The 23,054-nt window shown below is 53.8% G+C and overlaps 1 protein-coding gene across 1 annotated transcript in view; it reads left to right on the top strand.

The window, feature by feature from the left end:
• Positions 1 to 1,749: 1,749 nt before the first annotated feature.
• The window catches only part of CAMK2A (calcium/calmodulin dependent protein kinase II alpha), a gene marked incomplete at its 5' end in the record, with an annotated part of 64,433 nt that continues 43,128 nt past the window's right edge, over positions 1,750 to 23,054 (top strand). The window contains 2 exons of the mRNA XM_082650097.1: positions 1,750 to 1,811; positions 16,974 to 17,068. Of these exons, the coding sequence (XP_082506223.1) occupies positions 1,750 to 1,811; positions 16,974 to 17,068 (157 nt within the window). The remainder of the gene's footprint in view (positions 1,812 to 16,973; positions 17,069 to 23,054) is intronic.

The raw sequence follows: 23,054 nt of genomic DNA, 5'->3' as shown, positions 1-23,054 counted from the left end.
CTGGGGTTGGGGATGACCAACAAGCAGACAATGTGTCCAGCAAGTGAGCTGACCGGTAAGGCAATTTGGAGGTTCAGAATGGGTGGGTTAGAAACCCAGAGGGTTTGGATCCTGGATCCTTTTATCCTGTGCTCATTGTGGGCAAGTGCTGGCATGAGACCTCAGCCTGGTGGGCTGTGAAGTGAGCTTGAATGGAGGAGGTGGGTGTGAGGGTCTGAGATTCTGAGTTCAAGCTAGAGCGATGGGGGTGGTCATGGTCTCACTTTAGACCTTCCTTCTCCTCTTCTAGAAACTAAAAAGAGGCCTCACAGTTACATACTCCCCAAAGGCCTCTACAGCCCTCAGCCTGTTCTATCTTCACAGCCTTCCTCTGCAGTGGCAACTTTGTTCTGTTTTGTAGCAAAGGAGCTAGAGGCTCAGAGAGGGGCTGTGACTTTCTCAGCGTCACACAGTTAATATATGTTAGGACTGGAATTGAATTCAGATCTTTAAACGCCAGTCCTTTTCCTTCTTAACCCCCCGGGCCTTGGGGTGAGATCTTGGGGCCATAGATATGGTTATTGCCCTGAAGAGCTGAAGTTGGCCAGGAAAGTGCCCACAAAATTTGGGAATGAGGATTTTAGGGCAGGTCCACGGCCACTCCCCTCCAAGCCAGGCCATGCTCCCCTCCCCACTGCCGCCTCCACCTCTTTCACCTTGACTTGAAGCACAAGCAGAAACTGGGACATGAGCCCCAGGAGATCAGATCTCCATGGCCCCTCTGGCGGCCTGGGGTAACGGAGTGGTTATGGAAGAGACCTCAGGAGGGGACCAATTGTCATGGCTGAGAGGGGTTGGGGTGAGCAGGCAGCCAGGGATATTCCCTCCAGAATCCTGGTAGCTTCTGTGCACTTCCCCCTAGCTAGGGTCCCAGTGTGATGGACAAGGTGGCAAAGAACAGAGAGAGAAAGAGAGAGAGAGAGAGAGCAAAATAAAGACAGAGGAAGAGGCAAAAAAAAAAAAAAAATTAGAGGGGAGCAGAGAGATAGTTACAGAGGTTACGGTGATCCACTGAGAGAGAGAGATCCCAATGAATTAGCCATCGTTTCCCTGTAAACCTTAGAACCTGGCTGTTGCCAGGGCAACGTGGCAATACCTGTCTCTCCAGAGGAGATGAAGTTGCCAGGGTAACTGCATCCTGTCTTTCCGGGGGACCATCCCAGAATGTGGCACCCACCAGCCGTTACCATGGCAACTGCCTTTTTGCCCCATTTAATCCCATCTTGTCTGTTACAAGGGCCCCACAGTTGGAAGTGGGGGAGGTGGGAAGATTGAAGATTACTTGTGGACTAAGTTTGTTCTCCTTCCCCTCCTCCAACCCCTGCCTTGGTCCATCACCTCGGGGGTGCTGGGTCCGCCCACCCCCGGGTCCACACAGGCCTGCAGTACTGTGTGCAGTAGGGCCAGGGCGCCAGGGAGCAGGTTTTGAAGTGGAAGGCAGGCAGGTGTTGGGGAGGCAGTTACCGGGGCAACGGGAACAGGGCGTTTCGGAGGTGGTTGCCATGGGGACCTGAATGCTGACGAAGACTCGCGAGGCTGTGAGCAGCCACAGTGCTCTGCTCAGAAGCCCCGGGCTCGTCAGTCAAGCCGGTTCTCAGTTTGCACTTGGCAGCACGGGCAGGCGAGTGGCCCCTAGTTCCGGGAACAGAGCAGCGGCATCCCAGTCCTGGTCCTCCAGCCCCAAGCCTCGCCTGCCCACCCAGCGCCAGGATGGCCACCATCACCTGCACCCGCTTCACGGAAGAGTACCAGCTCTTCGAGGAACTGGGAAAGTGAGTTGCACCTCAGAGAGTCCTGGAGGGCTCAGGGAGTCAGTGTCACGGGTGGGGGTGTGCACCTGCAGTGCTTCCAGTGCACACACAGGGAGGAAGGCTGCATGTGTTTGGGGGCACTTGTACGTGCAGAGTGCCTAGAGCCAGGTGCGGGCATGTTTGCCAAGATGAGCCAAGGCCAGCCCGGCGAGTGTGTGCATAGAGGTGAAGGGTTGACAGTGCATGGCAGTGTCTGTGCGTGTACACACACACACACATACACACACAAATGCACATGACCTGGGCACACACAGATTCTTAGAAACAGGATTAAAAAGGGATCTTCCCAGTCAGCTGAGTCTAAGGCTGGAATCCCCTGTTGAGTTTCTCTTGAGGTGGCCATCTCCCTCAACTTGGTTACTTCTGGTGACAGAGAGCTCACCACCTCCCAGGTAGTTCCTCCTGCCTTTAGGCACCTACAGCAGCTGTGCAGAGTGGCCAACTTCTCCCTGTAAGCACATCCCCTCCCCACCTCCCCCCTGCCAGCTCCTGCCAGGGGTGAGGGCAACAATACAGCAGGGGTTAATAACGGAGCCACTGGTGAGGCTTCCTAGGTGTTGGGAGGAGGGGAGGGGATGAGGGGAGGGACAATCAGGCGAGCAGTGGGGGGACACTGCTGTTGCAGGGGCTAGTGATGTGAGGGTGCACCAGCTCTGGTCTCTTGGCAAAGTTGTCCAGCCCCAGAGCTCGTTTCCTGCCTCTGATGACTGGTGTAGAGAGAAGGGTGGGAGGATGTGGGGGGTGGAGAGCCCTTTGGGGTAGACCGATAGATTGTGGAGTGTCAGGGAAGCGTTCCCGGATGCCGCCAGCTAAGTCTGGATCCATGGTAGGGGTACGGTGTAGAGGCAGAGTTTTCCCCGTGGGCAGAGCAGCTCCAGTGCCCTGGGTGGTCCCCACTGTAGCAGCAGGAGTGCAGGGGAGAGGGGCCTTGTGAGCAGGTATGTGCTGCTGTGAGGTCTGGATGTGCACACACAGGGGTGTGCTTTGTTGTGTGTTGCTGCGTGAGGACTGACTCTGGGGTACACTTGCATGCACTGAAAAGGTGTGCATGTGTTCACATGTGTGTGTACCGGAAGGGAGGTGCTGGTGTGTGCTTCATGTGTAAGGCCTAGAAATGCAAGTGTGCCCTGCAGGGGTGGGTGGATGCAAGTGGCACAAGCAGGTCCATTGGCTGGTTTGCAGGGGAAGGAAGGTGTGTACATGCGTCACTGTGTGTACACATGTATGGCCAGTCAGAGCTGTATGCACATCAGCTGTGCGTAAATATATGTCTGTGTAAGGATGCACACGTGGGACTGGGGCTCACTGGTGTTCCTGTGAGGTCTGGACCTGCACGTCTGTGAGGAACAGGGGGGCATGTCCACGGGAAGGTTTATGTGTGTGCGTGTGAGGCCTGGGCCCATGGGCTCGGGTGGGAGTGTGGGTGTTGAAGGCGTGTGTGAGCTCAGGCTGGTGTCTGCATATATGTGGGAGGTGGGCCTGTGGCTGTGTACAAGTAGGCTGCCCGCACACACACACACACACATGCACTCACACACACACACACACTCACACAGTTGCACACCAGGCTATCCTGATACCTACAGGCACACACCAGCTCCCTCATACAGACACACACCCATGTGCTCACTCCTGTCTGCAGACTTCCTGTCTTTCTGAGTGTGTTTTTGTGCTGGGGATGTGGGGGGCTGGACAGCAGGAACGAAACGTTTGGGGCTGCTCTGGAGGACCGAGGCTGTCTGCTGCACTTGTGCAGGGACCCCTTCTCAGCTGGGTTCTGGCACCCACGGAACCAAGGATTCCCTGATCAGCTGGGAGCTGCCTTTCAGGGTGCGAGCAAGCCTCGGTTTCGGGAGGACTGCGTCACAGAGTGCAGTGAGATGGAGTTGAGACATGACTCAGGCGCTCAAAGTGAAAATAAAAGTGATGTTTTGCCCCAAGAGGAGATGGATATCATGCAGACTGGGTGCTGTGGGGGTGACTTGTCAGGGAGAGCCTGCGTGAGCCTTCTCAGCCCCGCTGTCTGCTGCGGCGCTTGGAGGGATTGGGGCAAGGGCAGAATTTCAGGGGACAGGGAGCCCTTTCGTGGCCATGGCAGGAAAACTGAGGGTGGCAGGCATGGCCAGGCCTAATCTGATCAATTTCAGACCTTTTCCTTCCACAATCATCAGCGCTCTTAACCTTTTTAAGGTCACATATTCCTCCAGGTATATGATGAAAGTCTAAGTCTACCTTCCCTAGAAAAACACACAAACTTACGAAATGGTCCAGGCAATGTCAGGACTTGCAGGACATCGGAAAGGCTAAGGATGGGCCTGAGGTTCAGGATGCTTGTATCGGAAAAAAAAAGGAGATGAGGCTCTACACCTCTAATGCCTGGATCTAAAAGGCCTGGGCGCATCACCGAGGAGACAGGGCTTTCATGCTCTGTATGCAGCTTCAGTCCAAGTGCCTAGTGGGACAGGAAGTGGCAGTGCCCACAAGGTCTGGACCTCACCACCCATAGCGCTGTGACCCTGGGCGGGCTATAGCACCTCTTTCCCCCCACCTGTAACCTGGAGATAAAAAAGCGCTGGGAGGATGAAATGAGATGGTTCTCAGAAAGACATAGTGACAAGCCTGGCACACTGGGATCATTGTTGCCCTCAGACGAATAGGCTGAAGCTGACCTGCCACGTCTTTACCTTTTGTCTGGGGTTTGCCCAGCTTGGCAGAGGGAGCTGGCCAAGCCCTGCCCCCCACCCCCACCCCCAGGCTGGCAGGGATAGGCAACAGCTCCTGTTCTGGGGGGATAAGCAGCGAAGGTGCCTGCAGGGCCCATCCTTCAGTTGGTGACCCAAGGTCCCTGTCAGCCGGGACACTGCTGTTACCACCCAGAAACCGAGCCCCCATTCTGGGAGCCCACGTCAGATCACTGGCACGGTGACTGCCTGAGGCAGCTGGGCTGGCCCTCCAAGGGGACGTGGGGGTCTTTGGACCTCCTTCTGAAGGGCCCTGGCTGCCCAGCTGGAGAGGAGGACACGTGCCTCTCGAGGGCTTCCTGGCACCCTGCCCAGTGAGGCCTGGCTCCTGCCTGCAGGCCTTTGAACAGCTCGTGGGAGGGCTGGCAGTCCCTCCCCAGCCTGGTGGGCAGCCAGTTGAGGGGGCGTTGGCTGGAATCAGGGCCCTGGGGCCTCTTGATGCCACTAGACAAAGGTCGCACTGCAGCATATGATTCACGTAAGCCAGGAGCTTGATTCCAGTTTCCCTAGAGGGTTGAGGTGGGGCTGTCTCTTGGGACCCGGAGACTAGCTCACTCCCTCCTCCCTTGACCCCAATCCTCCTTCCTCCCATGGGAGAGAGAAATGGAAGCCCAGACCTTAGGAGCACAGATGCCTGCTTGGAGGCAAAAGGCAGGCTGCAACGACGCCAGCTGCAGGGTCAGCGTGGGCCCGGGCAGTGGGACCAGAGCTCCCCCGCAGACCCAGCCTTCGCCAAGACCAAGATCAGGGGAAGGGGTTGGGTTCCAAGAGGTGGAGAAGGAGGATGCCTCCACCAGCCTTTGACACACTCTGGGCTTTGGATCCCACTCCCAGGAGAGGTTAGTTAGAGAGGCAGAACTACCCTGCAGCCCGTGCAATCACTGGGGACCAGAGGCAGCTCCCTGCGCTGGGCGGGGGTCGGTGGGGGGAAGCCCAGGGTCCTGGGTACTTAGGTTCTCTCTTGGGACACAAGCTCTAACATCTGCAAAATGTGTTTAGCAATCCCGCCCTTCCCTGGCAGAACTGTTAGGAGGATCGATGGTGTAATATTGGAGAGGGAGAAAATACATGGGCATCGATGTACTCCCCCCACCAAAGACCGGTATTGTGCTTTTATTTTGCTTCTAATAACCTCTCACCTTCACAGCATTTTGGGGCCGGTGTGACACTTCTCCACCCGTTAGCTCTGAGGGAGGCAGAGAACTTACTCGCCTATCTTACAGATGAGGAGACTGAGGCTTGAGAAGGTGGAATGACCAGTTCAGCAGACTGGTGGCAGCTCTCAGGCTTGGGTTTGGGTCTCCAGCACCCTGCGTGTGGGGGGAGGGTTGATGAGAGGGGCCGCTTCTGGTGCCCTGTCTGGGGAACACTTCCAGGGAATAGGGGTGTGGCCTTGTGGGTGAGGGAACTCTGAACTGTCACTTATATATGTCCAATCATGATTCTCCTTCTAATTTGAGGCACCACCCTGGGTGGATACCTTGTCCTTGGTGTACCTCAGCTTTACCATCTGTGAAATGGGGATCAGAACACTTCTGCAGATGCTGAAATGTGCCATTAGAGCTGCTACCCTCTTTAGCCTCCGTCTGTGGAAGGCACCCTTGAGGAATTTCGGGCTTCCAGAACACCAGAGCTGGGAGGACCATAGACACTGTCTCTCACAAGCATCAACGGTGGAGCCAACGCCCAGGGAGAGGTGGTTTGCCCAAGGCCACAGGGAGAGGCAGAAGCAGGGTCTGGTAGGGGACCAGATGGTGTGCAGGGGCCAGAGGCCAAGGATGGGAAGTTGGGGGGCAGGTGGGAAGGGGACAGCCTTTCCTCCCTCCTCCTCCGAGCCAGCAGAGCGGAAGGCACGCACATGTTCTGGTGCATGCCGCAGGCCTCCGCCTCCACACAGCCTGAGACACACTGACACTGCCGAGCTTCCCTCCCGCCTGCCTGCCTCCCTGCACAAGCGCGCGGTGACTGCTGCCAGCACCCCTGCAGTCTTGGGCCCCGGTCCTCTCAGTGGGGTGATGGCAGAGCCTTGGAATGCAGCGCCTGCATCCTGTTTCTAGTGCACGAACACACACACACACACACACACACACACACACATGGGTGCATGTGGACGTGCAAGTACACAAACACACTGGCTCCAACAGGGCATCGAGCAAGAGTCTTACCTCCCAGTGCAGGGAGAGCAAGATGATGCTGGCTAGGCTTCTGGGCTGTCTCTCTCTCTCTCTCTCTCTCTCTCTCTTTCTCTCTCTCTCTGCCCTTGCCTCTCGTCCTTCCCTGTGTCTCTCTGGTCTCTGTTTCTTTCTCTCCCCTTCCCTCTTTTTTGTGCTGGTCCCTTGGCCACAGTCCACCCCTCCTGCATGCATGTTGCCCGTGTCACGGTCTCTTCCGAGCCTCTCTCTGGCACAGTAGGAAGCCTCCCTCCCCAGGCCAGCCTGATGCAGCCCCCCGAGCATGTCACAGCCTGCTGACATCCAGCCCAGGCACTAGATCTAGGTCCTCGTGGGGCTTAGCTGCCCACCAAGGCGTCAGGTGGGCCTGTAAGGCCGGTGGGACTTTCTGTGCTGGAAAACGCTGACAGCCCTGGTGTCTTGGCATCACATAAAAGGAGGAACACTTCTGTGACTCTTGCATCCACTCAACAAGTATTTCCTGACAACAGACTCTGTTCCCAGCCCCAGGCTGAGCCCAGCAGATACCACATGCCAGACTTATGTCATCTCTGCCCCTTTGGGGCTTATGGATTAGTGAGAATCTGACATTAATTAAATCACTTCAGATATTATTATTTAAATGCAGCTGGTTAAGGGCTCTGAGCACAAACATGGGGCTATGAGCTGCAAAGAGACCTCAACTAGTTGGAATGAGGGAGGTATCAGGGAAGGCTCCCCTGAGGAGGTGACACTGGGGAGCTGGAAGCTGAATAAGAGTCAGTCAGAGGGAAGAGGGTGGAATAGTGTTCCTCAGAGTGGGAACAGCACAGGCAAAGGCTTTGAGGTGTATATTTTGATGGAGCATGTCAGCCCCAGGGAGGTTGGTGGACCTACTCTTCTTAGGCCTGCTCAACTTGCCTCCAACTTTTGGATGCCTGGGTACTAAAAGGAATATTAAAAACCTGTAGAATGTCTAGAAGAGGGGGCCTAGGCAGGGTGGCCAAGGTCTGGAAGCCAAATTAAGTGAGAGAGGACTGAGAAGCTGGGGGAATTTAGCAGGGAGAAAAGACCCCTCGGGGGTGTGTCCTCTCCCCTCATCTCTGCAGGGACATCATGTGGCCCCAGAGATGAGACAAGGCTGCTCTGTATGGCCCTGGAGGGCAGAGCAGGACCAAATGTGTAACATTTAGAGTAACAAGGAGGTGGGTTTCAGCTCAACGTAAGGAAGAACTTTCCAATGGTCAGAACTGCCCTTCTACCGCCCAGACGGACATGGCCTTGGGAGATAGTGAGCACCCTGCTAGCAGAGATATGCATGCACTTCCACAGCCCTCTTCTCACCCCGTGCCTCCAGTTCCCTCCTGCCCTGCATCCCTGTCCTCGCCTGGTGAGATGCCGTGCTGCAAGCACGAAGTGGGTGACGGTTTCGGGGCCAGAATAGCCTCAGTTCTGCACAGAATACCAAAATGAAGAGTGCTCCCTTGTCTTAGGGACGGGTAAATAAGGCCCAGAGAGGGTCAGGGCCTTGCCTGAGGTCACACCAGCCAGTGACACATGAGGTTTGGGCACTCCAGCCTCCTTCCAGTCCAGTGCTTGGCTTTTTACCCCTTGGAACCTCTCTCTCTGAAGCTCTGAAAGTCTTTGCTGTGTACGTGTCGATGGAGCCAGGCCAGGAGGCCCTTGGAGCCTGGGGAGAAAGCAGACCCTCAGCCTTTTTCCTGCTTTGCCTGCTCTGATCCTGTCACCAAGCTCTGTGGAGATATATATATATATATATATATATATATATATATATATATTTACACAGCAGGTTCTTATTAGTTATCCATTTTATACATATTAATGTATATATGTCAATCCCAATCTCCCAATTCATCACACCACCACCTGTGGATTTTTTTTTTTTCCTTTTTGTAACCCATTCAAGAAAACCCAGGCATAGCCCAAACAAGGAATATGTTGGAATTTTTGTTGGTTCAATGTTCCCTGCAGCAAAGAGACTCTTCTGGTTCCCAGGCCTTCTGTGTCCCCCACAAGACTTCTGCTGGGTTGGCACACGGCAGGCCTGGGGGGGTGTGCAGGATAGCTTGAAGACACTGTGTCCCTGCAGGATCTTTTGGAGTCTGGAAGTGGGCGGCTGCAGCGGCTTGGGGAGGGATGTGTGGTTTCAGAAAAAGGTCCTAGGATTTTCTGGCTCTCAAATGCTAGTTTGTGGAGTTTGGGGCAGAGCTGCCATGCTGAGCTGGGGAGAAGAGAGAGAAAACGAAGTGGAAGGGGTCCTGAGCTGCCAGCCCCTACCATCTCAGCTTTATTTGCCGTCTGGTGACCTGCATAGCTGTGTTTTGTTTGTTTGTTATTAAGAAATGATACTATTGGGCTTCCCTTGTGGCGCAGTGGTTGAGAGTCCGCCTGCCGATGCAGGGGACACGGGTTCGTGCCCCGGTCCGGGAAGATCCCACATGCCGCGGAGCGGCTGGGCCTGTGAGCCATGGCCGCTGAGCCTGCGCATCCGGAGCCTGTGCTCCGCAACGGGAGAGGCCACAGCAGTGAGAGGCCCGTGAACCCAAAAAAAAAAAAAAAAAAAAAGAAATGATACTATTGCTTCAAACGAAAAAAATAAAGAGGGCTTAAAAATGATCAACAGTTGATTTCACAGATGGGTAAACTGAGGTCCCCCCAAAAGTGAAGGGAATTGCTTAAAGTATGTAGAGGTGGGTGTTTTGGAAACCAAGATGTTCATTTCATTTCTGAACAAATCTGATCCCAGATTTTTAACTGTTTGAGGAATCTAGGAGCCCTCAGAGAATCTCATATGAGCCACAGTCACCCCTGAAAATACACACTCACTCCAACTCACAGAATGTTGTATAATATTTCCCACAGATCCCCCCACCCTAACGCCCATCTGTGGACCCCAAGTTAGGGCCCTCTGATGCGAGAGTATGGGGTATTGGAAAGAGCAAAAGACGATGAGTCAGGAGTCCTGGGTTCAAGGTCTTGGCCTCAGTTTTTTTATCTGTAGAATGGGGAGAGAATGGATCTCAATGGCAAGATACTATTGCAGCTTCCGATGTAGCCACGTGTGGCCCATGCTCTGACCCCTGCGGTGGAGCTGCTCTGGTGGCCAGCCCCAGCTCTGTCCCTTCCCCCAGCCATTCAAACTCCATCTGCTCTGGGTTCCATGCCCCCACGGCTTGCTCTTTGCCAAGTGATCAGATCAGCTAACCTGGGCTGTAAGTTACTGACCACCAAGAGGTATTGGAAGCTAATCCTCTTAGAGATAACAGGTCTGTATACATTTGAGCAGGAACGTTCCTTTTTTTTTTTTTTTTTGGCCACGTGATGCACCATGTGGCGTTTGGGATCTTAGTTCCACCTGTGCCCCCTGCATTAGGAGCACAGAATCTTACTACCGGACCACCAGGGAAGTCCCGAGCAGGAACTTTCTGAAATCACCCCAGCTTGTCTCAGAGAGGTAGAATGCTTAGGTATATTAACCCAGAGTGGGGAGATTTGGGGGGAGGAGAGTGGACTTTGATTAAGAGGTGCCTATCACATAGCATCCAGGCAAGATGGTGAGTAGCTAGAAATTTGGGACTAGCATTCTGAAGAGAGGAGGGGCGGTATAGAAGAAGATTTCAACCTTGGGTGATAGTCAGTGGCTTTCATCATTTTTCGGGGGACGGGTGTCAGAGAATCCTCTGTCAAGCTAATGAAAAATATACATCCTCTGCCCAGAACAACGCACAGACATACAATAAATTTGTTAAAGTTTTAGGTGTGTTCGTGAACGCCCAGAGCCTCCCCAGAAATCCCAGCTAATGGTCCTGGGTAGAAGGGATGGAGGGGGAAGAGGTAAGAATGGGTGGAGAGCGAGCAGGGAGCAGCAATGCTGTGGGGAGGAGGGATGAAGAAGTGAAAGCACTGTCAGCAAGTGGCGGGGGCGGTCCGGGGAGAGTGTGGCAGAAAGAAGAGGGAAGCTAGGTCTCAAAGCTGGGTGGCCAGTGGGGCAATCTAGGCAGATCAATCAGACCTAGTGGGGGATGCCGGGGCTGGCAGGGGGCTGGGGGGACGGGCCTGGCACAACTTTTCTTCCAGGGAGCCCGGAGGTGGGAACCAGATTGTGGTGGGTTCATGGAGTGTGGGAGGTGGGAAGAGGAGGCGGTGGATGTCGGACACTTGTTCTGGAAGTTTGGCAGCAACAAAGGGAGGAAGGAAGTGGCCCAAGTTGCTGGGTCGAGAGAAACACTCTTGCTTTTTCTTCAATTTTTTAAGTTTGGGAGAAGGAAGGTTGTTTATTGTTGCAGAATGTGGGAGACCTGGGTGTGTTTGAGGAAGCAGCCAATGAAGGGAAGACCGTAGAGATTGTCAGGACTCCTGCTCATCAGACCCCCAAGGAGGGCAGAGTGGAGAGGGGGTTCGGTGACTGAAGCCCCGTAAGCAGTGTCCCCGTCTGCTGACACCCGCAGGCAAATGCCGTGGGCTCTGGGAGGCTGCGGCATAAAGGAGGGGAGGGTTCCTTTAGGGGAAGTTGGCAGTAACCAGTCTTGGGTATCAGGAACCTCTTCTCATCACTACGTAGCAGACACTTCTCACAGCTGGCCCAGGAGGAAATGGGGCTGGGGCTCCTCATCTCCATTTTTCAAATGGAAGGATAAGCAAGTTGGCAGCCAAGGACCCAGGCCTCCTGAGTCCCCGTCTAATGTTCCTGGTGCCGCCTCTGCAGCCATGTCAGCATTTTGGGGTGTTTTAGGCCAGAGAGGGTGATGAGCCTGCTGTGGGTGGCAGCCAGCAGCTCCCAGGACACTCTGCTTACCAGGCAGCTGAGAAGCAATCTCCCAGGGTGAATCCTGCTTCTCACGGCCCATTAGCACGTCCGCACATTCTCAGCCACACTGGACCCACTATCACGGCAACCTCCCCATCCGTCAGTCGGAGACCCAGGTGCGGCCTCCCTGCCTGCTCATATCCAGGGACAGGCTGCTGGGCCCTGGGGAGCACCCCACCCCCTCACCATGGCCTCCCACACCTCCTGTCCTGGCTTGCTCCTTCCCCGAGCTTGGCAGACAAAGTCCAATTTGCCTCTGATGATGCTGGCTGTTCTCATCACTTCGGAGATCATGATGCCTATAAAAGGTGTTGTTTCTTGAGCATTTACTATACTCCAGGGACTGGGCTAAACGCACTGCATACCTTACTCTCTCACTGGAACCTTGAAACAGCTGCTCAGGGTGGGTACTATTCTTACTTACATTTTACAGGGGAGGAAATAGTCTTACCAAGGTTAAATAACTTGCTGGTAAGAGGCTGAACCACGATTTGAACTCTGGTTTGCCTGGTTCAGGAGCACCTGTTCTTATCCACATAAAACCTCACTATCCAATATGGTGTTCACTAGCCACTTATAATGATTTAAATGAAATAAAATTAAAAATTCAGTCCTTCAGTCCTACTAGCCACACTTCAAATGCTCTATAGCCATATGAGGCTAGTGCCTGTCACAATGGACAACACAGAGTATTTCCATCATCACAGAAAGTTCTGTTGGACAGCTCGCTACAGAATATTGAAGGTGGAAAGGCCTGTGTACCTTTTAGCCCCACGCCCACCCCACCCCCCAAGTTGCAGATGAAGAATTTGATGCCCACGCTGGGCCGGACCCCTGCCCAAGACCTCCCAGCAGGGCTGAGAGCTGAGGTCTCGTCCCTCCAGTGTCTATCTTACACACACACCCCTCCCTGCCCACATTCTGTGACCCTCTCCTAACACGGGTACTTACCCAGGGTGACGCACGTGTGCTTTGTCACACCCAGAGCCTCTTGACATCACATACACAAGGGCACTGATGGGCTGCTGACACACACCTGTGGGCAGACACCCCCCCCCGAACACTTTGCACCCAGGAACGCTGTCACAGGCACTCCCAGTACCCCCCCATGGACATCCCCCACTCACGTAGGGCCCTCGCTTGCAGGCCTCATCCCTTCCTCTTGGGACCCCTGGTCGCTCCCTCCCACCCTGCCCTCCCCACCTTGGCCTCCTCCCCTTTTCCACCCTGTCCTGTTTCCAGGCTCCTACCCACCCACCAACTGGCCACCTGCTCAGCTCAGGGCCGTGGGAGGAGTGGGTTGGCTCTTCCTTTTGCCAAGGCTGCTGGGCTGTGGCCACTGGCTCATGCAGGACGAGAATGCAGAAACATGCCTTTTTTAAACAAAAGATAAAAAAGAGAGGAAGTTAGGGCTGCGAGCTTGCTGCCTACACTCTCATTTTGCTGCAGATTCTCCTCTGCCCCTCCTCTCCCTGATCCCCAGCACCGGGACAGGCAGGGAGGAGCCTTTCCACTTGTGGATGGAGACCTGAGGCTGTGTGGGTAGAAAGAGGGGCTCCTTGGCCCAGACCCTTTCCTCGCCCCATTCAGGCATTTGTGTACCTGGTACTGTGCCCAGTGTTTTGCATGTGTTACCTCCCTTAACCTCCCCAACAAACCCAGGAAGGAGATATTATTATAGACCACATTTTATAGGAGGAAACAGACAGTTGAAGGGCCAAGTTCAATATCACACAGTCGGGGCTCAGTCACGATCAGATCACAGGGCTTTGTGAGCCCAGAGCCCCTGCTTTTTAGGGTCACACTCTCTTGCCTTTGGTGGAGTCAGAAGAACAAGGGCAGGTGACCTGGATTCTCTTCACAGCCTCGACAGGATTATGCCTGCTCCCTTAAGGCTTCAGTTTCCTGATCTGTGAAATAGGGGATCATAATTCCAACTTCACAGGGTTGCTGTGAGGGCCAAGGGCCAAGGTGCAGTAACCACTGCACCACCAGGGAAGTCCGGGAATCTTTTAAAAAGAGATGGCGCATTGGTTAAGAATCCGCCTGCCAATGCAGGGGACACGAGTTCGAGCCCTGGTCCGGGAAGATCCCACATGCCGTGGAGCAACTAAGCCCGTGCGCCACAACTACCGAGCCTGCGCTCTACAGCCGCGAGCCACAGCTACTGAGCCCACGCGCAGCAACTGCTGAAGCCCGTACGCCTAGAGCCCATGCTCTGCAGCAAGAGAAGCCACCGCAATGAGAAGCCCACGCACCGCAACGAAGAGTAGCCCCCGCTCGCCGCAACTAGAGAAAGCCCGCACGCAGCCACGAAGACCCAATGCAGCGAAAAAAAAAAAAGATTCCCAAGGCATTCTGAAACAGCCTGTTTGATAACCATCGATCTAATGTCTTTATCTAGAATGGAGTTTTGTTTCTCTAGTGGAGAAATTATATTTCTCCCTCCCTGCCTCACATCCTCCCTTTCTCCCTCACTCTATCCATCCATCCCTCCATCCAAGTTAATTAAACTCCAACTCTGGCCCAAGCATGAGCTAGATGCTGGTGAGTGAGACAAGCCCTCCTTCTCTGCTCCTCCTCTCCCTGGAGTTCACAAAACCTTTCCCAGAAGTGACCCCTTGAAACATTCTCTCTCCTGGGGCTTCTGAGAATCATGGCCTCCCACTGGGCAGAAACCTCCCTGTTTGGGTAGGGTGGGCACCTTTGAGAGACCAGTGTGCTCACCTTCCTCAGATGCCTGTTCCTATTCCTAAAACCCCAGACTGAAATCTTCTCCCCGTCTCATTTGAGAACCTCTCACCTAAATCTGCCTCCTGTTCCTAGAGTAACATTTATGGAGGCCCTGTTGGTAGGTAGCATTGGGTACCTGTGCATGGGTGTGGAGAACATTCCAGTCCTGGCCCTCAGGAACCCTCCGTCTGGTGGACAGACAAGCTGAACGAGCAAGCACAGTCCTAGGCTAGATGGGGAGGTGTGGGGTGCTCTGGGAGCACAAACAGCGGGACATGTCGCCAGGAGGCTTCTCAGGGAGGGGCACCCGGTCTGCTGCTCTCTCCAGGTGGAGGACAGGCAGGGCTGCACACCCCACGGACGGTCTGTTGCTGTGCCCATGAATTCTGGCCTTCCTCAGCTTTCCTACGAGGTCATATTTCCTGGTCTCTAGCCCTCCTCCCAGATCTTTCTTACTTATCCTTCGCCACAGTTTCCCACCCATTCCCTTCATGCTGCCCGGACACGAAGAAGCCGGTGACACAACGCCCAGGGGTGTGTGTAGGGCAAGCATCTCCGCCAGCCTGCGGGCTTTGCCGGTGCCTGCCAGCGTCCGCCCCAGCTCCCATCAGCCTCATTTTTGTGGCTTGGACCTGCCTGTGTGCTTAGGAGAGGGGATCAAAGTTTGGAGGATATGGTGGGGTGAGGCCATTTCAGGAACCTGGGCATTCAGGCCAGCAAGCGGCAGGCTCCCTGGGTGGAAGAGAAGCCAAAAACCTGGGGGAGGAAATACCTGAGTTCTAGACATGACATGGCCTGTGTGACCTTGAGCAATCAATCTACCCTGAGCTACACTGAAGCTCAAAATCTTGGGCTCCGCCTCAGACTTAAGGAATCAGAATCTGCCTTTTAAACAAGATGCCTGGGTAATTCATACGCACATTAAAACTGGGGAAGGCTGCCCAGGAGACTTGCTTCTTGACATTAGCCTGTGGTTAAGGTGGTAATGGTGGTGACCACAGGTAGTGTCTGGCCCCTTAGGGGGCCTCCTCTGTGATGTGAAGGGGTTGGACCAGCTGACCTTTGTGGTGGAGGGTATAACATGGCACCTAGATGACGGATCTAGCCCTCAAACTAGTTTTGTTTGGCAAAATACTGTGTTTAAATTTTTTGGAATAAGGTACCAGTATTTAAAAATTGGGAAATGTCACGAAAATACCCAGACTTCCAGTTTTTCTCGAAAAATCAAACAATCTGGGAAATGGGCCACATTCCACATGGCAACAATGTCTTCTATGAGCAGTGAAACCAACAGCCCTTGCTCCAAGTTCTCCCAGCCACAAATACGTTGAAGATAAAAACCCAGGAGTCTCTTAAAACATGAAAAACTGCTCAGCTTCGCTCTTGATATGAAAATTCCAAATCAAATCTGCACTGAGTCACCACGTTCCACATCTCACTAGCAAAGATATGAAAGTTTGATAACACGTTGTGTTGACAAGGGTGGAGGAAAATGGTCCCCTCACATCCTAGTACGAAAGTAAGTTGGTACACCTCTAAGATGGATCATCTCTCATTATCTATCAGAATTACCACACAACACCTACCTTTTGACCAAATAATACCAGTTCTAGAATTTTAGTCGAAGACACTTGTACACATGGGAAATGTAATTGTAATGCACGCATACAAGGTTAGTCATTGCAGCACTGTTTGTAATAGCTATAGATCGGAAGTAACCTAACTGCCCATCGACAGGGGACTGGCTAGGTAAGTTATAGGACAGCCACATGATTAAATGAGGAACTCTTTTTTTAAAAAACATTTATTTATTTTTAAATTTTTATTGGAGTAGAGTTGATTTACAATAGGAACTCTTTATGTTATAATACAGAAGGAGGATCTCTAAAAAATTTCTGGGGCTTCCCTGATGGCGCAGTCGTTGAGAGTCTGCCTGCCGATGCAGGGGACACGAGTTTGTGCCCTGGTCCGGGAAGATCCCACATGCCGCGTTGCGGCTGGGCCCGTGAACAATGGCTGCTGAGCCTGCGCATCCTGCGCGTCCGGAGCCTGTGCTCCGCGGCGGGAGAGGTCACGGCAGTGAGAGGCCCGCGTACCGCCAAAAAAAAAAAAAAAAAAAAAAAAAATATTTCTGAAAAAGAGGAGAATGTAGAACAGCATGCAAGGTCCAGTATCCAGTATTGCGGAGAGTATCTGTGGAAAGATGCTCTGGTAACACTGGCCATCTCTTGGGAGGGGACTTTGGAGACTAGTGTACAGGGATGGGGAGGACTCTTTTAACTATCTACACTTTTGTACCTTTTGAACTTTGAACCATGTCAATGTGTTACCTACTCAAAGAGTAAAAAACTGAAAATTTCCAGGGACCTAGATTCTGTGATTCTAACACTGCATGATTCTAATGTTTTAGAATTTGGTGAACCTAACTTATTAGGACTCTACAAGTCTCATGTCTCATGAGGCCAAGCTCCTAAAGATTTACTACCAGTGGTTCGCCTGGGTCTCCGGGCCTGCTCCGTCCCTGAATCGGGCCCCAGCAGCCCCTACGAGCCCAAGCAGCACTGAGCGAGGGCTCCCTCCCAGCACGGTGCAGCTGCACGAACTGTGGTGTCTCTTGGGAACGCAGCCCTTGGGCCCTCCCTCACCCTCTTTGCCTTCTCTGTCCTAGGGGAGCCTTCTCAGTGGTGCGCAGGTGTGTGAAGGTGCTGGCTGGCCAGGAATATGCTGCCAAGATCATCAACACTAAGAAGCTCTCGGCCAGAGGTAGGCGGTGGATCCGTGCCTGGCCTGCCCTCCGGGGCTCTCCTCCCTTCAGCCCTCCCTCTACCCCTTGGGTTAGAACCAGGATCTGGGTCTGTCCGCCTGGATGTTGCTGCTGTCAGAGGTGGGGGCTCTTCTTCCTGTGGGTATGATGAGAATAGACACCTCCATATTCCTTCCTTAGAGGGTCTGGGCTGGAGGCCACAGCCTCTCCCACAAGCCAGGCTCTCTGCCCCTCATCCACCCGTGCAGGTAAAGACTAAGGTGCTCGGTAGGCCTTCCTTTCCCTGCTTTTCTGCTGCTTGCCTCCATTCTCACCGCCAGACCTCTGTACCTACCTTTCTCTCTACCTGGATGCTCTTACCTGGCTCCTTACAAGGATAGCTCTTTCTCAACCTTCAGGTCTCAGTTCAATGTCACATCCTTGGAGAGACTTCCCTGACCCCCAGACCTGAGGGGGACTTCCCCATTTTATATCTCTCATTACTGTTTCCTCTCTTTGTGGCTTTCTATCAACCTGGAGCTATCCCATTGACTGGATTGGTGCCTTGTTTAATATCTATGTTCCCTCATGACCATGAGCACCAAGAAGGTGGGAGTGGGTCTCATTCCCTACATACGCCCAGCACCTAGGACGGCGCCCGACGCGTCTGGGGGCTCAACCAGTGTCCCGTGAACTCCAAGTGCACTCAGCTTCAACCAATCCAGTCCACCCTCTGGTCCCTATATACTCCCTTGGACGGTGGCTTCCAAGCCTGGAATCCCCTGGAGAGCTTCAAACACTCCTGATGCCTGGATCCCGCAGGTTGCGATTTAATTAGTCTGGGCTGCGACTTGGGTTTTGGAAATGATCCCCAGGTAATTCTAATTAGGAAGTGGTCCTAAACCAGTAACATCAGCAACACCAGGAGACTGTTAGGAATGCAAATTCATGATTCCAGATATAAGGAATCAGAACCGCATTTTTTTTTGTTTTGTTTTGGGTTTTGTTTGGTTTTTTTGCGGTATGCGGGCCTCTCACTGCCGCGGACCCCACCCCGCTGTGGAGCACAGGCTCCGGACGTGCAGGCCCAGCGGCCATGGCTCACGGGCACAGCCGCTCCGCGGCATGTGGGATCCTCCCGGACCGGGGCACGAACCCGTGTCCCCTGCATCGGCAGGTGGACTCCCAACCACTGCGCCACCAGGGAAGCCCCAGAATCGCATTTTAACAAGACACTGGTGATTTGTATGGATGTTAAAACTTGGAACGCCTGCACAGAAGCTTTGCTTCTTGCCCTTAGCATGTGGTTAGGGCGGTAATGGTGGTGACCATAGTCAGCACGTTGGGGAGGATTATCTACAAAGATCTCCGCGCTAGGGCTTCCCTGGTGGCGCAGTGGTTGAGGGTCCGCCTGCCGATGCAGGGGACATGGGTTTGTGCCCCGGTCCGGGAAGATCCCACATGCCGCGGAGCGGCTGGGCCCGTGAGCCATGGCCGCTGAGCCTGCGCGTCCCGAGCCTGTGCTCTGCAACGGGAGAGGCCACAACGGTGAGAGGCCCACGTACCGGAAAAAAAAGATCTCCGCTCTGAATGGTGGGTCTTTGCTGCCTTGGGGACCCCCAGTGGGTGGAGGACGTTCTGTTGGGTGAGGCGGGTACACGTGCGGTCTGTGCAGCCCATGGCTTGTGCAGTGTGGAAGACATCGTGTGAGGGATTGGTGAAGTGTCCAGGTGTTTGCCTGGCATAGTGGCAGCTGTGTCTGGGCCAGGGCCCAGCAGGTGTGGATTTCACAGAGGCTGGCACAGGATGCACACTGTCCCCCGCAGGCCTCCCAGCATGTTCCGTGTTGGACTGTGTGCTGCTGCCTTTCATCTCTCTGGCTCAGTGTTGCTGGGAGCCCAGTGCTTTCTCCTAGTTACTGAACCCCGCCCATAGGCAGACCAGTGTCCTTCAGGGAGGAGAGGCTGGGCTGGGGGTGGGGGGGGTGCTCTGAAGACCAGGGCCCGCCGTGCCACACAGTCCACATGAACGCTGGCGTGGAAGGGCGAGACCTGTGGAAGGTCGAGGGCCAGAGCCGGGGGCAGGGAGCCAGGGCTGGCAGGAAGGCCAGTAGGAGGGCTGCCTCACCCAATTGCTGGGACTTGCCTTGCCGTTGCTGTGTGACTAGTGGCTGTCTGGTGCCCTCTCTGTGCTTTACATCACTATTGATCAAGGGAGATGTCCCAATCCCTGAGATACAGAGGGGGCGGGACTAGAGCCACGGCTTGGGGTGATTGGTTGGGTTGCCCCCAAAATGAGGGAGGGTCAGAAACCAAGGTCTTGGGACTTCCCTGGTGGTCCGGTGGTTAAGGCACTCCTGCCTTCCAATGTGGGGGGTGCAGGTTCGATCCCTGGTAGGGGAGCTAAGATCCCACATGACTTGTGGCCAAAAAACCAAAATATAAAACAGAAGCAATATTGTAACAAATTCAATACAGACTTTAAAAATGGTCCACATCAAAAACATCTCAAAAAAAAAAGAAAGAAAGAAAGAAAGAAACCAAGGTCCTCCCTGGATTCTGGGGAATCTTGGGCCAGTTCACCACATTCTCAGAGCCACATCCACACAAGCACACGACAGAAAGAGACAGATGCATATGGGGGGCATGGAGGGAGCATTGCCTATTTTCTGGAAGGTGACTAAGCGTTCCAGGGACAGTGTAGACTCTGGGCTGTGCAGTAACTGCCCCCTCTCTGGATCTCAAGGGCCTTTGAGCTCCTGGGAGGAAGGCGCTCAGGCCTAGGTGAATGTGAAGGGTGGGAGTGGGGAGCTTCTGAGAGAACCTTCCCGAAGAAGTCTGCCAACTGCCAACGCGTTTCTCCCCAGCAGGAGATGAGGGGCAGAGCTTCTTTTAGCAGGTTTCTTTGTTTGCCGCTCACAGTGCCTGGGGTGGGGACTGGTTTGATGCTGAATATTTGCCAACACGTTCCAAGCTTCTCCTGCTGGCACTCCCCCCACCCCACCCCCACCCCCGTGACTTTGGCAGTTCCCAGAGGGGGGGCACGCCCCCGTGGGGTGTCGGTTCACTCCCCAGGGAGCTGTGTCTTCCCCTTCTCCACGGGGTCAGCCTCTTCTATCAAGCGTTTCCCAAACCCCGGAGAGAATTTTTGTGTCTATTTTTAAACTACTCTTTTATATAAAATGCTCATAGTATAAACAATTCGAGGAAGCCATAAAGACATGAAATGAAGGTAAAAATATTTTCCTGTCCCAGTCCCTGCCAAATCCCCCTGGGGGCCTTTTGAAAAATACAGCTGCCCCAGTTCCACCGCTGAGGGTGTGGGATTCAGGAGGGGAGGCCCAAGCTCTTGCATTTAAAAAGTCCTGTCAGCAGTGACAACAGCCAGTACATGCTCAGCGCCAGCTCCCTGCCAGGGGCTCTGGAAGCTTCCTAGCTATAGCCTCGCCAGGCAGGCACACACAGAATTCATCAACGTTTTAGGGCACGCTGGGCAAGCGGATGTGGCTGGTGCCGCCAGAGGTGAGTGGCCCTCATACAGCGACCTCCGTTAGCCCCACTGTCCACCTGAGCGCTGAGGGGTCACTTCCTCGGCTCCCCGGCCATCAGTCCCAGGACGCTGGGTGGGAAGCACGGGGTGAGATCATTCAGGCTGCCCCTGAGCTTCAGGTCCATGCAAGGGAGCCTTCGAAGAGGCAGTAAGACACGTCTTTCCGGTCTCTCTCATCTCCTTCCCCACCCCTGCCCCGCACTCCTGGCCCTCGGGATTATTTCTCCAACTTCCTAGGATCGGGAGGCTTGTTGAAGACCTGTGGGGGGAGGGGACATTTTCTGTTCAGAGACTGAGAGGTCTATTTTCTGCCCTGGTTCCTGTGCCTCTAGCCAGAATCCCGCTGCCCACCTGCCTGCTAGAACCCACCCCCTCTGCAGGCAGAGCCCTCAGGCTGCCTGACTGCACTTCCCGGGGCTCTGCTTTGTCCCGCTCTGCCCTGCTGGTACTGTTTGGCCCCAGGAACCTCTCCCCAGAGTTTCCACCCACCTGCTGCCTGCCGAGCTCTGGGCAGGGCTGGCCCCCTTAACCCCAATATCTTGCCCCCAGGCCTGCCCCAAGGGACAGAGGGAGAATCTTCACAAAGCATTTATCATAATGGGCATTGGGAGCAAGTCTTCCTGGTACCCAGGCAGGAGGCTGCAGACTAGCTTCTCTCAGACCCCTCACCGTCATGGGCCTCTACTGAGCTGGATGGATTAATTTATCAATTATGAGAACGGGAGGCAATATAGTACAGTAATTATGAACATGAGTTGAAATCCCAGCTCTGCCACTTCTTGGCTATGGGAACTTGGACAAGCTGCTGTGTGGCTCTAGGCCCTGGGAACAAGGCAGAGACCCACAGACAAGGTCTTGCTCTCATTGCACCTGTTTTCTACAGGAGGGAGACTGAAAAGAACATTAAACACACAAGTAAGCTGGGTAATTTCAGGTAGCAATGAGTGTTACAAAGAAAATAAGACAGGGTAATGGGGAAGTGATGGGGCTGGAGGGACATTCAGAAAAGGCAGCCGGGGAAGCTCTCTGAGGAGGTGACATTGTGCTGGGACCTGCCTGAAAAGGAGGCAGCCATGAGAAGACCCAGGAGAAGAGTGTTCCAGGCAGAGGGCACATCAGGTGCAAAGGCCCTGAGGTGGGAAGGGGCTTGCAGTGCCTGAGGCCGCAAAGGAGGCCAGTGTGGCTGGAGCTTCAAGGCCAAGATGAGGTCGGACCCAGCACCCAGCAGTCTTCCTGGATGTGGTGAGGAGTTTGGATTGTATTATAAGTACATTAGGAAGCTGTCGGCAAGTTTGAAGTCAGTATCTAATTTATATTTTAATAAGAGGTCTGTGGCTGCCCAGGACTATTGGCTGGGGGTTGGGGGGAGTGTTCAGGAGTAGTTTCTCAGAGCTCTGAGTTGTAATAAGGCTTGATCACCTTGATGACCACCTTGATTTTGATAAAGAGACTGCTCCTTTAGCACTGGGCCTCAGTTTCTCCATCTGCCTAATGGAGCAAGGCCTCAGAGGTCAAGAGGAACTCAGTCCCTACGTTTCTTGAGGTTCCCTACATATTAGAAAATGAAAACATTTCAGAGTTACAAAAGTTATTGTATAAAGTACATGTTTACATTCAACAAATTAATGATTTTAGCGCTGAAATTTGCAATGCAGTGTAATTGTACTATGCACAAGATGATTACAAGATTTATAAAAAGAATTAGTTCCTAGCTTTTCCAGCAGTGAGGTCTGGTAACCAGGCACATTTTCTTTTTTTAAAAACTAAATTTATTTATTTATTTATTTTTGGCTGCGTTGGGTCTTCGTTGCTGTGCGCGGACTTTCTCTAGTTGCGGTGAGCGGGGGCCACTCTTCGATGCGGTGCGCGGGCTTCTCATTGCAGTGGCTCCTCTTGCTGCAGAGCACGGACTCTAGGCTCGTGGGCTTCAGTAGTTGTGGCTCGCGGGCTCCAGAGCACAGGCTCAGTAGTTGTGGCGCACGGACTTAGCTGCTCCACAGCATGTGGGATCTTCCCAGGCCATGACTCGAACCCGTGTCCCCTGTTTTGGCAGGTGGATCCTTAACCACTGAGCCACCAGGGAAGTCCCCAGGCACACATTTGAACTGTGTGACGAACGTTTTCTTCTTTCAATCCTGTCAGTGTACCTCTGCTCCCGGGTGACCTCGCGTGGAGAAAAACATCAGAATTCTGGATTTAGATCCTTTATCCCTTGAATGTGTAGCCTGGGTCAGGAGGCCCCCAGCCCCCACTGATAGGCCCCACTTTGAGCTGCCTGGTTTCTGGTTCTGCTGGGGATGGGTGGGTGGGGGGCAGGGTTTGGAGCTGGGGAGGGTCCAGCCTTCCTCAGCTCAGGGATGGACCTTGACCAGCCCTGGATGGGGATCCCCCTCCTTTGCCTGGGAATCAGCTTTCCTCCCCCCGCCCTGGAGGATATGAAAGGATGCAGAGAGGGAA

The sequence above is a fragment of the Grampus griseus genome (genome assembly GCF_964374135.1).
Source record: "Grampus griseus genome assembly, chromosome: 3".
Taxonomy (NCBI): Eukaryota; Metazoa; Chordata; class Mammalia; order Artiodactyla; family Delphinidae; genus Grampus; species Grampus griseus.
Note: the sequence above shows the minus strand (reverse complement) of the source record. Positions and strands in the feature narration are given on the sequence as shown.